This window comes from Myotis daubentonii, chromosome X (genome assembly GCF_963259705.1).
Source record: "Myotis daubentonii chromosome X, mMyoDau2.1, whole genome shotgun sequence".
In the NCBI taxonomy this organism is placed as follows: Eukaryota; Metazoa; Chordata; class Mammalia; order Chiroptera; family Vespertilionidae; genus Myotis; species Myotis daubentonii.
Genome location: NC_081861.1, coordinates 114,053,949 through 114,071,461, shown reverse-complemented (window position 1 = coordinate 114,071,461; position 17,513 = coordinate 114,053,949). Strand labels below are relative to the sequence as shown.

The 17,513-nt window shown below is 43.1% G+C and overlaps 1 protein-coding gene across 1 annotated transcript; it reads left to right on the top strand.

Moving 5' to 3' along the window:
- Positions 1 to 3,650: 3,650 nt before the first annotated feature.
- LOC132223664 (ferritin heavy chain-like) lies at positions 3,651 to 4,190 on the top strand. The gene has a single exon (XM_059678728.1). It carries the CDS (start codon positions 3,651 to 3,653, stop codon positions 4,188 to 4,190), a length of 540 nt encoding a protein of 179 aa, XP_059534711.1.
- Positions 4,191 to 17,513: the final 13,323 nt, after the last annotated feature.

Sequence of the window (17,513 nt, the reverse complement as noted above, 5' to 3'; positions counted from 1 at the left end):
ACCCCCCCAATGGTACAGGGGCTTGAACACTCGCCCCTTCTGAGCAAAGTCTCCTGTCCCCATGGCTGCTTCTTGCTTCCCATGCCCTGCCCAGATCAGGAACCAAATAACAAGAGATTTGGTCCAGCTGAAATCAGAATCCAGATAAACGGAGGCTTGGCTAACAGACCCTATGTCTAAATCTAGCCTAACAACAGGAATGCTCAGAGCCTTCACAAGGACAGAAAGTCATCCTTTCAATTAATATTTACAGTGTAAATTAAGATCATTGTTAGAATATTAAATTTGACAGGAAAATAGTTGTCAAGTTTTCAAATTAATTAAATTTGGCTAACTTGAAAGAAGTAATTATTCATATAGTATTAACCAAAATTTTCATTTCATGGTAAAATTGCTTAACATGCAATGAACCTAAAGCAGTCATATTTTTGTGCAGAAAAAATAAATATTTAAAGTTATCTAGACTGCATTAAAAAATTTTCCATAGCCTCCTAATTAAATCAAAAAAGGGGGATAGTGGAAGAATACCATGTAAGGAAAAATATCTTGTAACTAAATTACATCTAGAAAAATTTTTTTTTTTCATTTTGTAATTCTAACAGCAAGACACCCATGAAAAACATATGTGGTGTCAAAATAAGCCAAAGGAAAATCATTTGGGCAAATATAAAAAGGATTCCCCAAGTAAAATTTCCTTTATTAACCTTTGGTCGAGGTTTGTATACTTTCAGAGAACAACTCCAAACCATGTGGATTCCTGCAACAAGGGATACCAGAGAGAAACTGACCAGATTGCGCCAGCCACAAAGACAGAAGAGACAGTTCAGAGATGGAGATGGTTGAAGACTCCTTGCCATGCTAGCAGTCAGCATCTGTGCATCTCTGAAGGTTGCCCAGGACTAGACCAGAAAGGACCGGACGTGCATTTTCCACCATACAGAACCAACATTTCATTGCTGGCATGTACACATGGACTTTTGGACATTGAAACATGGACTCAGAATTTTTGGACATTGAAATTGGGACTTGATTATTTTTTAAAGAAAAAATAAGGGGGAGATGTGGGAAACTGTTTATTGCCTTCACTATCTGATAGCATAGACAGAGAGCTCCCTGAAACCCCCCGAAGGTTGGGTGCCTTTGAAGCCCTAGCAAAGGTCACAGCTAAGCGCCACCTCTGTTTGTCCAGACAGTGGTAGCTGAAACTACTCCCCCATTTATTAATATGCAAATCCTTGCTGATGGGGTAGTCTGCTTGTTACTAGGGGGTCACCTGCCTAAGGGCTATGCTATGGGTGCATCCCAGATCAATAAAAGCTTGGTGAGGCCTGAGCACGAAGGAAGTCCTTCAGGACTTGCCGCCTGGTCCCCCAATATTGCAAAATTATCTCGTGTCTTTTACTCTCATTTGTTGTGCGGCTCCTCTTTCAGATACCGAACCCTACTCCACACAGAAAGTGGAGGGAGTCTTACACGACAGTGCTGACCAGTCAACCTCTCAAGTTCCCTCCCCTGGGATGGCCCAGGGTGAGTTAGCCCGATTGGGGCATGCGGGCTGGACCCCACCCAGGCATGAATACATGCACCAGGACTCTAGTGTATATATGTCATTAAGAACAATGTCAAAAAGCCTATCTTTCTTCTAGGAGTTTTATGGTTTTGCATCTTATATTTAAGTCTTTAATCAGTTTTGAGTTTATTCTGATATATAGTGTAAGAAGATGGTCTAGTATCATTTTTGCATATATTTCTCCAGTTTTCCCAACACCATTTATTGACTAGAGTGATGGCAAACCTATGACACGGGTGTCAGAGGTGACAGGCGAACTCATTTTTTGGTTGATTTTTCTGTGTTAAATGGCATTGAAATATATAAAATAAATATCAAAAATATAAGTCTTTTTTTTACTATGGTTACAAATATCAAAAAATTTCTATATGTGACAGGGCACCAGAGTTAAGTAAGGGTTTTTCAAAATGCTGACAAGCCGAGCTCAAAAGGTTCGCCATCACTGGACTAGACTGTGCTTATCCCATTGTAACTTCTTCCCTCGTTAGCCATAGATTAATGTCCCGTATAGGTGTGAGTTTGTTTCTGGATTATTCTGTTCCATTGATCTATACATCTTATGCCAGTACCATGTTGTTTTGATTACTGTGAGCTTGTAGAATAGTTTTATCAATGGTAGCATGATACCTCCAACTTTGTTCTCCTTTCTCAAGATTGCTGTGGCTATTTGGTGTCTTTGTTTTTCCATATAAATTTTTGGATTATTTGTTCCAGTTCTATGGTAAATGCCATTGGTATGTTGATATTGATTGTGTTGAATGTATATAATCCTTTTGGTACTATGGACATTTTTTACATTAACTGTTCCTATCCATAAGAAACAGTATATGCTTTCATTTATTTGCTTCCCCTTCAGTTGCATTCTTCAGTGTGTCATTATTTTCAGAGTTCAGACGTTTTACCTCTTTGGTTAAATGTACTGCTAGGTATTTTTGATGCAATTGTAAATGGGATGTTTTCTAAATTTCTTTTCTGATGTTTCATGATTGGTACATAAAAATGCTATGGATTTCTGAATACTAATTTTTTATCCTGTAACTTTACTAAATTCATTTACCAATCTAATAGCATTTGGATGGAATCTTTAGGATGTCAGCGTTGAGACCACGGGAACTGTCCCCGTTGGGGCAGACAGGGCTGGAGGAATGGGTGTCTGGGCTGTGCTGAGGGATGGAGAGGAGACAGAGTAAAGGGGGGGAAGGCAAGTTCACAGGAGGGAAGATGGGAGGCGGAGAGTCTGTGAGGCTGTGGAGGCCGGGCTCTGCCGGCAGAGAGGGGGCCTTGATGGTGAACAGGAGGAAGTGGAGGTCGCTGGCGTCACCAGGCCGAGGACCCGGGTCAGGCTGTGGGAACTGTGGGCGCGGACGCTGACGTCATTCTGATGAAGCTTTGGGATTCATGCTGATGCAACAATGATTCCCAAAAAGGGCTGGGCGGTGGTTAAGGAAACAACCCCATCAGGACCACAGTCACACAAGTTGCTCCGAGAAACCAAGTGCGGTTGATGTCCTGGCAGCAGTCGCACTTGTCCTCATGGGTCACATTTTAAAATGCCAGGAAGGCCAGGGCCCAGCATGAGTCGAGCATGGAATCCGGAGAAGATCAGCACTGCCCGCCTCCTCGGGCCCCCCTGACGCCCCCCTGTGAGGGCCCCCCGCCCCTCCCCCAGGCCCTGAGTAAAGGTCACTGCTTCCGGTCCCCTCAGAGCCAACCGCCACCGCCAGCGGCCCGCAGCCTCCCGCGTGTCCTTTCGCTGCGTCCGCCTGTCTCCGGTGCCCTGCCCTCACCCTGGACCTTCCCAGACCCCAACCGCCTGTCTCCGGTGCCCTGCCCTCACCCAGGACCTTCCGAGACTCTAGCCGCCTGTCTCCGGTGCCCTGCCCTCACCCAGGACCTTCCGAGACTCCAGCCGCCTATCTCCGGTGCCCTGCCCTCACCCGGGACCTTCCGAGACCCCAGCCGCCTGTCTCCGGTGCCCTGCCCTCACCCAGGATCTTCTGAGACTCCAGCCGCCTGCACCTGTGACCTTCCGGCCTCCTCCACTCCTACTCGGCCTCTGACCGCTCCTGCGCCTGCAGACATGGCCACTCCTCCGCCCTCCTCTGAGCGCCAGGGCTACCATCCAGACTGCGAGGCCGCCATCAACCAGCAGATCGGCCTGGAGCTCTACGCGGCCTCCGTGTACACCTCCATCGCCGGCTACTTCCAGAGCCGGGCCTGGCAGCAGGGCTCCCAGTACTTCCAGAAGCGGGCCCTCAAGAAGAGGGAGCAGGCGGAGAGGCTGGTGTGGCTGCAGAGCCAGCGCGGGGGCCGGGTCCTGCTGGAGGTGGTCCCCCGGCCGCAGCACGAGTGGGACAGCAGCCTGATGGCCCTGGAGCAGGCCCTGCTCATGGCGAAGAGAGTGGACCAGGGCCTGTGGCACCTGCACCGCCTGGCCACCCACCGGGAGGACGCCCACCTGTGCGAGTTCCTGGAGAGCCACTGCCTGCACCCACAGGCCGCCTTCCTCCAGGAGCTGGGCGGCCACATCAGCCAGCTGCGCCAGATGCAGCCCCCCGAGTCCGGCCTGGAGGAGGACCTGCTCCACAAGCTCACCCTGGGCGACGGAGAGGAGCACTGACCGGGACTGCCTTCCCGAGAGCCGTGGGGGCCTCCCTGCCCCGTGCCCGGATGCTCATGGCCACATTGCCGGTGCAAAACGGGCACCTCAGTTTCATGTTCAAGGTTCGCTGTCTCTTCAAATAAAGCCATTGGTTCTTAAATAAATAAAGGTCTTTCTCTGATTCCTGTGTGCAAATACTCACATTTAACTTTTAAAACCGGTATCCAGGAGTCTCCACCCAGGCCTCAATTAGTGCAGCTCGGCACCCTGGATGGAGGGAGGACGGAGGAGGGATTCCATAGGATCCTGATGGAGGGAGGAGGGATTCCATAGGATCCTGGTTGGAGGAGGTAGGATAGAGTATAAAGGACCCAGATGGAGGGATGGAGAAAGGATTCCATAGCATCCAGTTGGAGGGAGGGAGGAGGGATTCAATAGGATCCTGTAGGGAGGAGGGAGGAGCAGTCAATAGGACCATGGATGGAGGGAGGAGGAATACCATTTGACCCTGAGGGAGCGAGGAGGGATTCCATAAGACCCTGGATAGAGGGAGGAGGAATTCTTTAGGACCCTGGAGGGAGGGAGGAGGGGTTCCATAGGACCCAGATGGTTGGAGTGAGGAGGGATTCCATAAGATCCCTATGGAGGAGAGAGGAGGGATTCCATAGGTTCCTGATGGAGGAGGGAGGAGGGATTCCTTACTACCCTGGATAGAGAGAAGAGGAATTCCTTAGGATCCTGCTGGAGGAGGGAGGAGGGATTCCATAGGACCCTGATGAAGGGAGGAGTGATTCCATAGGACCCTGATGAAGGGAGGAGTGATTCCATAGGACCCTGATGGAGGGAGGACGGAGGAGGGATTCCATAGGACCCTGATGGAGGGAGAGAGGATCGATTCCATTGGACCCTGCATGGAGTACTAGGTATTCCGTGGGACCCTGCATGGAGGAGGAGTTATTCCATGTGAAACTGGATGGAGGAGGAGGTATTTCGTGGCACCTGGGAAAACACAAAATTAACCTCCACCTTATTAACAATGTATTGAGGGTGCAGTCAGGTGGAAGGTCTTTGGCCCTTTGAATGAGGGTGAATGTTCATGCTAAACATATAAAACATATCCTTAAATCACAGCTGTGCTTACCTCTGGGAAAAGGGTGAATTGAATGGGATTGGGCAGGGCCTAAAAGAAAGGATTCTTGTATTTAACCTACAGTTTTTGGTTTACTAAAATATGCAAATATTAACATTTGTTAACCTCTGGGTGGAAAGATGGAGACCCCTTACTCTAAGATCAGAGTAAATGAAATTGCTACACTGTGGATGGTCCTTGGTCAATTGTGAGAGTAAATAGCTGCTCTGTGAATAGCAGATCTGTTTTAACTTGCTCAGCTCTAACTCTCCCCTACCCCTACTTACATAGTACAGTAAAGATCTTTGGCATCTGAGCCTTTTAATCTCCCCAAACTACACTCCAAGACAGTGAATGAATGTAAGACAATTACAGACCTGCAGAGAAGGAAAACAATAGGACACATTTTCCTAGAAGGACAAAACACTAGCGTTCCAATGTGAGAAATTGCCAGAGTCCATTCATTGTCTTCACTAGCTGAGTTTAGACAGAGACCCCCCAAAAGCTAGTAACCTTTGAAGTTCTAGCAAAGGTCAGAACTGTGCACCACCCAGTTAATTTAGGTAATAATAGTTTAAGCATCCCCACCTTAGTTCCCTTAATTCCTTAGATACTTATGTAGATCCTGGTTGATTATTGTTAATCAGATACTCTGCCTACTCCCAGAAATCTATTGATGAGCTAATCAGATACTTTGTCTATTCCTGGAAATTGTTTGCTGATCTGTGTGTCATTGAAACCTCCTTACCCTAAGGGCTACTCCAGATCAATAAAAGATTGGAGCAGCCTGAGCAGTGGAGGAAGTCCTTCGGGACTTGCCCGCCTGGTCCCCCAATATTGCAAAATTATCTCCTGTCTTTTTCTCTCATTTGTTTGCGGCTCCTCTTTCAGATACCGAACCCTACTCCACGCAGAACGTGGAGGGAGTATTACTCGACAAGAAATATTGTGTTTGTTTTGGCATCAGAAAGGGTTCCTATCCTACCTGTAAGCTCTATGCCATGTATCCCCAAAGGAGAAAACAACTGAATAACTGACACACTCCACTCTCCCATTTTGAGCAAAACCCTAGTAGTGAAATGGACATCACAATTCTAGATCTGATCCATGCTACTTACCGAGGTGAATGAAGTAAGTCCTTTATTCATAAATATAAATGAAAAAGGTATGCCAGATGTATGAGGAAGGTAAAATAGAAGATCACAATAAACACACAAAACTATGTCATTTAGAAGAAAAATCAGATAAAATATCGAAATAAAAGATAATTTTGCCAAAAATTCAAATTCCTGTTCTCAGAATTTCAAGGGAAGAAAATAGATTTATACAATTAAAATAAAATGTCTACTATAGAAGGAAACTATTAGAAGAAAGATGAAGTACTTGCAAGATAGAAATATTTGCAACAGCATGGATTGACCTGGAGAGTATTATGCTAAATGAAATAAGCCAGTCAGAGAAAGGTTGTCACATGATCTCACTCATATGTGGAATCTAATGAACAAAATAAATCCATAAACAAAATAGATCCAGAAACAATGTCATTTTGATTTTTTTAAAAATGAAAACTAAAAGGTGAAGTTAGAGGAATAATCTGATGTTGAAAAATGTTGTTACATTACAAGGTATCAGAATTATCTTAAATGTGCTTATTATAAGTGATCAAAGTTATGGTAACAACTACCTGTAAGACTCAATCTTTGCATGCTGTCTAAGAAGCAAAAAATGGGACAATTTAGAAAGATAAGTACTCTACATCAGTAATCAGGCTTCAGAAATATTTGCTTTGGGAATTGGTAAACAACTACAGCAGGCCCATTTTCAATAGCCATATTTCCTAATGTTAACTGCCATAGCCAGTGTAGGATGAATACTTGGAAGATGCTGATGTTCATACAGTAATGTAACCTCCTGTATTTAAGAGTGAAGCGAGCTCTAGAAACATTATTTGTAACACCTGATGCTCATTCATTATATTTCATTGGCAATATATATATATATATATATATATATATATATATATATATATATATATATATATTCATTTTAGAGAGATAGGGAGAGGGAAAGAGGGATAGAAACATGTGATGAGAGAGAATCATGGATCAGGTGCCCCTTGTAGGTCCCTACTGGGGATTGAGCCTTCTTGCCCCCACCACCTGAGCATGTGACCTTCACCAAAATGTTACCTGGGAAACTTCAGTCCCCAGGATGAGGCTCTTGGCGAAACTATTGAGCTCTGTGAGTCAGCATTTTGAAAAACCCTAACTTAACTCTGGTGCAGTGTCACATATAGAAATTTTTTGACATTTGCAACCATAGGAAAACAAAGATTTATATTTTTGATATTTATTTTATATATTTAAATGCCATTTAACAAAGAAAAATCAACCAAAAAAAATGAGTTTGTGTGTCATAGGTTCACCATCACTGCTATCCAATGATCCAAAACAGCTAGGATTCACTTGATAATTTCGATATCGGGTACATGTAATTTCTGTTGCACATCTATCTTTCCTCTTTGGAAACAGTATATGTCACATGACAAATGGGGACAATAGTGAACTTTTAAAGGGGTTTAAATATAGTGGGCATTACCTTTTGGCTACTTATCATTTTTCTTATGAAAATGTCACTTCGTTTTTATCCTTTAATGGAGATATTCTCCCTGTGCTTCATACTGCAGGAGACAATAATATTAATATTAATAATGATATTAATAATAATACTAATTTAAAAGCAATGATTTCTAGAATAGATTGAGTTCCCATTGAATCATGGTCACTGATTTTCTATTCCTTAGCTTCATATTTTAACTTATACCAACCACTTAAGTCATCTTAGCTGTATTAATATATTTAATTCTACTTTATTGATTTGCAATCTCAGCCTGCTTCACTCAACACTTACTCAGAAAGAATGTACTTCAAGTGTGAAGTCTGAAGAAAATCTTTAAAATAATCAGATGGCAAAAATTGATAGGAATTTGATTACAGGGAAAATATAGTGTTTGTATCTTTAATTGCAATAGTTTGAGTATTGGACACACTGCCTCATACAAAAGGAGAACTGAACCAATGTATGCTGAATAAGTAAATGAATAAAAAATGTATTTTAGGACAAGATTCAAGTTGCTGCCATGGTTGAAGAATTACATCTAATCTGTAATTTGTGTATTAGTGTATTATTGGCTATGACCAAGAAAAAGCCATGCTGCATTGAAACTGTAAAACACCTAATGCGACATGCTAAGGTGTTTACTATTTGCTTTTTGGAATTTTTAGAAGATGCTTATCCTGAGTATTAGGGAAAAAAGAAAAATAAGTTGGTATGGATTTTAAAAGAGGCATTTGTTTCAATAATGTGGGTGTGATCTACAATTTCTAATCATGGAGAATAGCAATAATTTACGGTACCAGGAGATGGACAGCCCGACTTCACAAAGGGCTGTCCATCTCCTGAAGATGTGAACACTCGTGGCCCTTTGGAGGGCTTTCTCCCTATGATTGCTCAGAAGTCATGGGAGACCTTTGAAAAGGCAGACTCACAAATTGAGGGAGACGAAACAAAAAAAGGAAATTATATTTTCTGTTCTGGCCAAAGTAGAGTAACAGGGATCAGATATATGCCCTGGAACACATGAAAAAATAATGAAATAAAATAAGATAAATTTATGAAAGACACTGGACATCAGGAAGCAGGGACAGATGCCTCACAGATAGGAAATAAATGAGGTAACTCCTATGATGGCTCCACATTCCTTCCGTTTCTAGGCCACAGCTCAGAGAGGCAAAGACCAGCAGTCACGCTATGTAGAGGAGATGGAGCTAAGACACTATAGAGAAGAAGGTGGGTAGAGATCTCAAGGCAGACAACCAGAGAGCAAAATGAGAGAAAGAGAGGGAACTCCAGAATCTTGCACCCCACAAGAATGATTCAGGGGATTACTGATCAGCTCCTGTGTGAATACATTATTAGAAGCCAGGAAAGAAACCACTGGAAAGGATTCTTGATAACTGATACTCACACAGGGCCTGCAATAGTGACCTTTACTGTCAGCCAGACTAGAACATCTCTAGATGCACAGACATTGAATACTTTACTTGGAAGGGTCTTGCTTCAGTAGTGAGGAACAGTTAATTAACCATACCACTTGGTCTAACAGTATTTAGCCATGCACTATCACAGGGAACTGCTCTGTTTATTTAAATCAAATCTTAAAAAGGATCCCAAAGAATCAAACAGTTTCCAAGAAACACAACAGTATCCAAAAAGGGCAAATATTATTTGTAAAAAGAAAATGGATGGTGAAGAACACATGGGTTTTAAATAAAGACAGGATCCGTAGTAGGGTACTGACCTATCCTTTGTCCTCAGGCTTTACTATGGCAATGTTTTTCTGATTATGCTGAAATGTTACCTTAAAAGATAACTGATCTTGATTTCTGAGGGTGATTTTGGGTGCTATCTTAAGTTGTATACCCAATGCCTCACTCACCTCACCCATATTTAGGCAAATATCAAAACCTGAGGGCTGTGAGTACATCGAAAAAACATGGCTCTCAGAACCTCCCCCCTATCAATTGTTACCTATAATTTATCCAGGAGAAATGAAAGTACTTGTATGAAGATCTGAACGCGAAATATTTGTGACCCCATGATTTCCAAACAGCCTCAAACTGGAATCAATCAAAAAGTCCATCAAAAGATGAATGGGAAGCTGACCTATGGTGTGCCACAAGCAAGAAATGCAACCTTGCGGGCCATCCAGGGACAATGCAGGCTATGCAGGGGCGCCTGCTGAACGGCCTGGGGAATGAATAAGAATGGTGCTGCACCTGGCAATGGTCTCCTAGCAACGAGGCCGCTGGGACAACAAACCCCTGAGGCCCCTGGGCGCCCTGGTCCAAGGGTGCCATGGCGTGCCAGCAGTGGCCCTTACCGGAGCCCCACAAGGGGTGGCTGTTAAAGTCCGACCTGAGGAAGGAGGCGCTCATAGAGTGGGGGCTGATCAAGCCGTGGCAATCAGGGCCGAAGCTCGACAAGAAGCCAGAGCCCAGCAAGAAGTGGCTGCTAGGGTCTGGGCCGCAGGAGCCCTTGTCCTGTTATGCCCAGATTTCAAGATCCCCCAAGACAGACCACCAGGGAGCCGAGTCCGATGCAAAAGCAAAGAGTCCTTTTATTCAAGCCCGGGCTTGGTCTCCCTCCGCCTCCATTGCTGGATGCGAGAGAGAGCCCCGAGTCCCAAGGGAACAAAGAATTTATAGGGCTTGGGGTAGGGGGTGGGTGCACATTCTGACCACTGATTTGGCCGATTCTGGTTGGTTGAGTGAGGGCCGGGGGCTAGTGACGCAAGGGCAGGGTGCAGCTAGGGTCTGGTTACACAAAGACAGGGGGGTGGCTAGCATACTCTTGGCCTTGGGCTAGTTTCCCCCGCTTTCCCATTGGCTGAGATAAGGGCAGGCTGAGTAACTGATACATTCTGTGGCTTTTTCAGGGAGAGGAGTTAGAGACACAGCTATCAATTCCGTTCTGTCCCTTCATTCCCCCCTTGTCTTGGAACTTCTGGCTCAATCATGAGAGGGACTGAACTATCAACTGAATTACATTTGTACACTTTTTGATAAATTGGACTAGTCTGTTGATAATGCAAGGGCCGAAAGTCAACAGCATCAGGAGGGTTACAAGGGGTCCGCCGAGGTCCGCTGTCTTCTTGAGGGTGTGTCTGGTTAGAGGTCACCTTCTACTCAGGCTCCCTGCTGTCCTGGGCACAGAAGGATCTGGGCTGATGACCTGGCAGAGACAAACTATTACAAATGTTTTGGTGGAAGGGAAAGAAGCTTTAACAACTTCTATTGAAATAGGATTTTTCTTCTTAAAATTCCTCTATGGCTATGAAAAAGCCAAATCAAGACTAATTTATCTACTGTATTCAATTTGGCCTGATGTTTGCATAAACACAAGAATGGTAACTGATTATCTTTGCTGGAATTTCATGATTGAATCTTAATGTGCCCCATAGGGCCAGGAAGCCAAGCCATCCAGCTGCCATCAGGCCTGCCTGCAGTATCTGCTGTGTTAGGTGAATTCCTCACCTGTAGCAACTCCACCTGAGCCCACGCTCTAGGCTTTAAGGCCCATCTCTGTAGCCCTCCTACTCGTTGCGGCCCAGAGTGTGTGGGGGTTCCGCAGGGACGCAGAGGCGTCCTTATTGCTCCCCTTCTACTCTTACCAACCACCAGTGATGGTAGGGCATGGGCCTGACGCCCCAGCGCCAGCCATCTTCAGGGCTTCCAAGTAGGATACCAGGCTTTCTCCGTGGCACTCTTATTGGCTTCAAGTCTTCAGAGTTCAGACAGGTTTCTTTAAAACATGATACTCCAGTCAAAGTTTCCGGTTAATAAAATCACTATTGAAAACCGGTCTTATTGATTTCATGCAAAGACAGGTATTGCCATGACTTTTTTTTTAGCATTGCCAAATTTCAGAGGAATTATATAAGGAGAAAAACATGCTGATCTGCTCTAAGATCTTCTGATTTTTCTCGTTAGTCCTTTTTCATGGACTCTTCAGAGTTATAATAAAACAGTAACTGCTGGATTTCTTTTATCAGTCCTCTCTAAGTACTTTGGCATAACTATTTACCCTCTGTTTAGTGAGGCAGAATGTAAGTTATTTATTCTTTCTGACTTACTGGCCTGTACCATTTAATTCATTGTCTTTTAACATTTCTCTTTTTCTTTTTATCATGTATATAACCTTTATAAATTTTATACTTTTAAACCAGTCTTTAAATCTTTTCTCTATGTTCTTTAAAAATGTATGACTATGCCTTAGACCTTCTATTCCAAACAGGCCGTTTTTAGTTTTCTTTTACAGTTGAGGTATGAGGTATGTACCACCCCTGACATGGGCATGGTCACGCAGGCCTTCAAGATAGTATACAGGCTGCCAACTGTTAACTGTCTCTTAATAGAGACCAAAACCTGATGGGTATTCTTCTTTACCTAGTTGGGCACCTGCCCTCTTGGCAGCTAGACATCCTTTACTTTTGGGGGTTCACCCCACATAGTCCCTTTACAGGACAGTTAACATATGGCCATAACAATGGCCTTTAGTATGGGAAACTGAACACTTGCCAGTTACTCCCAAAGACTACCAAGGACTGTAGACCAACACAGGTCTACAGCAACTGCTGACAGCTACATTCAAACCTGCAAGAGAATTGAAGGTTAATACAACATATTAATACAATGAAACATAATATTGGCATCATGGCCGCTTCAGGCAGCCGAATCCTCTACTGCTAAACATGAGATATGGCAGGGCTATAAAACATTTTAGGGAGGTGACTAAAGTCCATTCTTTGACTTTTCTATATAAGGTAAAATTGTCCTTGTCTTTCTGAAGCCATGTCTATGAAGATGCAGGCATCATCTGAGTCTATTATACAATTTTCTGCAGGTATAGTCCTTTTCAAGTTGGGGTGAGTCCTGGGGTCGTGAACTTCTTTACCCACACCAAGTCCCCAGGCTGGAAAGGATGTACAGAGTCCGAGGTGGCACTGACAGGGCATCTCGAACAAGCTTATGGGTGGCTTGTAATTTCTGTAAGAGATCACGTCCAAGTAAGGGGTACAGGCATTCTGGCATGACTAGAAACGAATGAGTTACGGTGTTCTTTCTGAGGTCCACAGTCCTCTTTGATGTCCAAGGAAACAGGCAGTTTGTCCGGTGGCTCTTAGAACTGGTGTCTTCTTAGATGTTACTGATCCCATTGGCTCTGTCAAGACTGAATGGGCTGCTCCAGAATACACCAGGAAACTAACCGGGGGTTCTATTTATTTACAAATATTTAAACCTAAGTAGACATATAAAAATTAAATAAACATCCACATTTACACCTTTTTAGTGAACAAGTACTTTTACAGTCTTGGGAATTTTGGCAGAACACTGCCCAAGTCTTCTGATGGGGGCCTGACAAGAACGGGAGAAGATAAGGTAGGGAGCATGGTACCTGGACCCCAAATCCTGGAAAAAGCTGGTCAATGGCCAGCCTTTGCCCGACCCTAAAGTCGTCCCTGACAAGGAACATTTGACCGATGGAGGGCATTGAACCAGACATTATTGATGAACTTTATGGACCAATTGCCTTCAAAGATTTCATTGTAAGCAAGGGCTACAGGATGCCAGATGTGATTGAGAAGATGTTTAAGAGGAAGGGATGGAACTATGAGTCTGTGAAGACTCCTATACACCGAGTAATGAAACTCCTCTCCAAACCCAAAGAGGAGGATTCAGGGGACAAAGAGGATTAGACAATTTTCTATTTACTACTCACTTGGCTAGTGTGTCTCTCTCATTTGAACCTCAGTCAGTATTCACCATGAGTGCCTCACTGTGTATGGACAATTTGATTCCACAATATCTGTAAATTTAACACCTATTGCTAATAAAATTTTCTGTATGAGCTTCTGCTTGGGTTCATCAATGTGTTATGTATTTTACCAACTATGAAGTCAATACTTACATATACTCCTCTTGGTTTTTATTGCATTAGGAGTATTATATTTTTATTTCAATTATTCATTAAAAAAAACCATAAATAAAAGAATTACTTACAAAGGATCTTGTTGCCCAGCCGATGTGGCTCAGTGTTTGAGCATTGACCTAAGAAGCAGGAGGTCATGGTTTGATTCCAGGTCAGGGCATATGCCTGGGGTGCAGGCTCGATCCTCCGTGGGGGTGCAACCAGGCTGCAGCTGATTAATGATTCTCTCTCAACATTGATGTTTCTCTCTCTTCCTCTCCTTCTCTGAAAATCAGTAAACATCCTATATAATTAAATCCAGCGACCAAAATGTCAGAACAACCAGAACAAAGAGAGACCAGAACAACTGCCGCCACTTGCCCCAGCTGGTCCCGCCCCCAGAGGGGATCCCACCCTTATCGGGGGTGTGGTCAGCCTGCAAACCACCCTTGGCTCCTCGCCCCAGCCAGCCCCCCCCCCCGGTGGAGACCTCCTACCCAATCGGGACCCCCATCAGGGCAGGTTGGCCAGCCCACCTGTACACCGGGCCTCTATCCTTTATAATAAAAGGGTATTATGCATATTGACCCTAATGGTGGAACAACCAGGATGACTGCTCCGCCAGTCACTATGATGCGCACTGACCACCTCTCAGTTCCTATCCCCAGCCGGCAGGCTCCAATTTCCCAATGGTGAAAGGGGAACCGGGGTTGGGTGGTGGGGGATGCGGGTGGCGCCAGGCCTAGGACCCCACCCCACCAGTCACCCCACACACAGAGGGCAACCATGGCAGGTGTGGGGCAGGTGAGCAGACAGAATGGCTGACCTCTCAGTTCTTCCCCCTGGCCGGCAGGCTCCAATCACCCAGTGGCGAATGGGTTACTGGGGTTGGGTGGTGGTGGGGTATGGGGCTGGCTGCAGGCAGCCGAGGGAGATGGCCCTGATCACAGGACAGGCCTAGGGACTATACCTGTGCATGAATTTCTTGCACCAGGCCTCTAGTATATTTATAAAAAATTATGCCAGCTACTGCATGGGATGAATCTCAAAATAATTAGCATAATGAAAGAACTGTATCTCTCTAATAATATTCAAGTTATAATGCATTATGACAATTATTTTGTTAAGCACAACATGTAACCCATAGTCAAAGTAACTTTATATATTGTTTGTGAATTGTCTATGGTTACCTTTGCACTACAACATGAGAATTTAGGAATTGTCACAGAGATCATATAGCCTGCAAGCCTAAAATATTTCCTATCTGAATTTTTACAGTAAAATTTACTGTCCCCCTAATCTAGAAGAAAAATATATTCAGACATATATGAAATCAGTGATGCCACACTTTAGCTGAACAGAAGATAATACATACTCATCTATGGAATAGAATCAAGTGAAATATTTTTTTAAAAATAACTAGTTAGACCTGTTTGAATACTTTTCAAATCTGCCTATTAATTTCAATATTCTTAGGGTCAAAAATCCCTGAGGCAACTCATCATATAGTCCAGTGGTTCTCAACCTGTGGGTCGCGACCCCTTTGGGTGTCGAACAACCCTTTCACAGGGGTTGCCTAAGACCATTGGAAAGCACATATATTATTACATATTGTTTTTGTGATTAATCACTATGCTTTAATTATGTTCAATTTGTAACAATGAAAATACATCCTGCATATCAGATATTTACATTACGATTCATAACAGTAGCAAAATTACAGTTATGAAGTAGCAGCGAAATTAATTTTATGATTGGGGGTCACCACAACATGAGGAACTGTATTAAAGGGTTGCAGCATTAGGAAGGTTGAGGACCACTGTTATAGCCCCTGTTTATTGTGATGTCTCTCCATGTGATGACTTGTCATGCAGAGATTCCCCATGACTCGAAAAATGCGGGTGTTAAATGTGAGGTAGGGTAGCCTGAACATGATAAAGACAGCCTAACTTTCTGCCCAACTGAAATGGCTAATTAATTCAATGGGATGTCCACAAAAGTGGGTTGGCCAGGAAATGTGTTTTGTATATCCATAACCATTTTTCAATCTTTTTAATTGAATGCTTTTCTGTGGGGGCTGCCCTTGCTACTTTATCACCCTCCTCATCCCATCTTAGTAAGTCTTTGATCTATTTTACACAGTTAAATGACCTCCTTGGCCCACATGGGTATTTGAGTTTTTAACCTTTGAACTAGAAGCAGAATCTTCCCTGAGGTCACTAGAGTCTATAAATTATGAAAACATTTTCACTAAAATCATTAATTCTTGCAAATGAGGCTATTATCATCATTCTGTTTGTGAGCCACCAGAAATACCTATATTTTGTGATTATTGTTAGCATTAATGTTAGGGTTGAGTTATAGAATAAAGAATAGGAGAATTCTATAGCTCCACTAGTATTAAAATTATTAAGGAATTTATTATGACAATTATTTTGTTAATCAAAAGTTGAAATCTGTAGCCAAGTTAATTGAACTCTCATTTAATAATAAAATTGTGATCACCTTTGTTAGGATTGCATCAAGGCCCAAAACCTGATTGAAACCTACTAAACAAAAATTATAGGATAACCTTTAGGTGTTTTGTTTTATCATTGCTCCTTATAGAATATATTTAAATTTTCTTGTTATATTCATAAAAATTCACTGTGAAAGTTTATATCTTTTAAAAAATATTTTTATTGATTTCAGAGAGAAAGGGAGAGGGAGAGAGAGAATCATCAATGATGAGAATCATTGATCAGCTGCCTCCTGCATGCCCCCTACTGGCGATTGAGCCTGCAACCCCAGGCATGTGCCCTGCCCAGAAATTGAAAGATGACCTCCTGGCTCATGGATTGACCCTCAAGCACTGAGCCTTGCCAGCTGGGCTGAAAGGGTATTTCCATATCATATAACAGAGCTGTAGAACACCAAGTAGCTTCAAGTGCTGAAAATCTCCTGTGCAAAATTGATATGTGAATAAAACTACCCAGCACCACCAAATATCCTCCCATTTCTATTGAAGTGCAGGTAATCTTTGCATGCCATGAATATCATCTTAAAATTCACTCATAAATGTAAAATGAGAAATCAAACAACTTCTTTACATTTTAAAAATAACAGCTAAACCTGTCTGTGATTGGGACAATTTATAGCTAGAAAGATTTGTAGTGCAGATCTAGAGTTCACTTCTGCTTGCCTTCATAAGGGAAGACCCATGTAAATGGCACTATATGTATGTAGAATTTCATCTTGATAGGACAGGACAGATATATGCCTAATTTAAATTTTCCATTTCAAATGAAGTCTATGAGTATTGTGAGCCCGAGGAACCAGGTCTTTTCTATGTATTTTTGTAAGTCAAGGCCTAGAATGTCTCTCTGACCTAGACTTTCTCAGAATAATTAAGTTTACATCACCATTGTATCTTAATTCTGCATTGGTTTCCAAACTAGTCTTTCTTCTACTTCAGTATATTTTTCAACAATGCAAATCTGGTCCAATTCACAAGCTTGCTAAATCTCCAGGCTAATCAATAACATATCTATTTACATAGGCACACCTCCCACACACGTACTGCCATACAAACATGCTCCTACATTACAGACACCAGTCCATATGTGCTTTCACACCTATATGGCTTTGTATAGGGTCTTTCCTACTGTTAGGTCTTCACTCAAGCCACTGTAATCCGGTTTTAA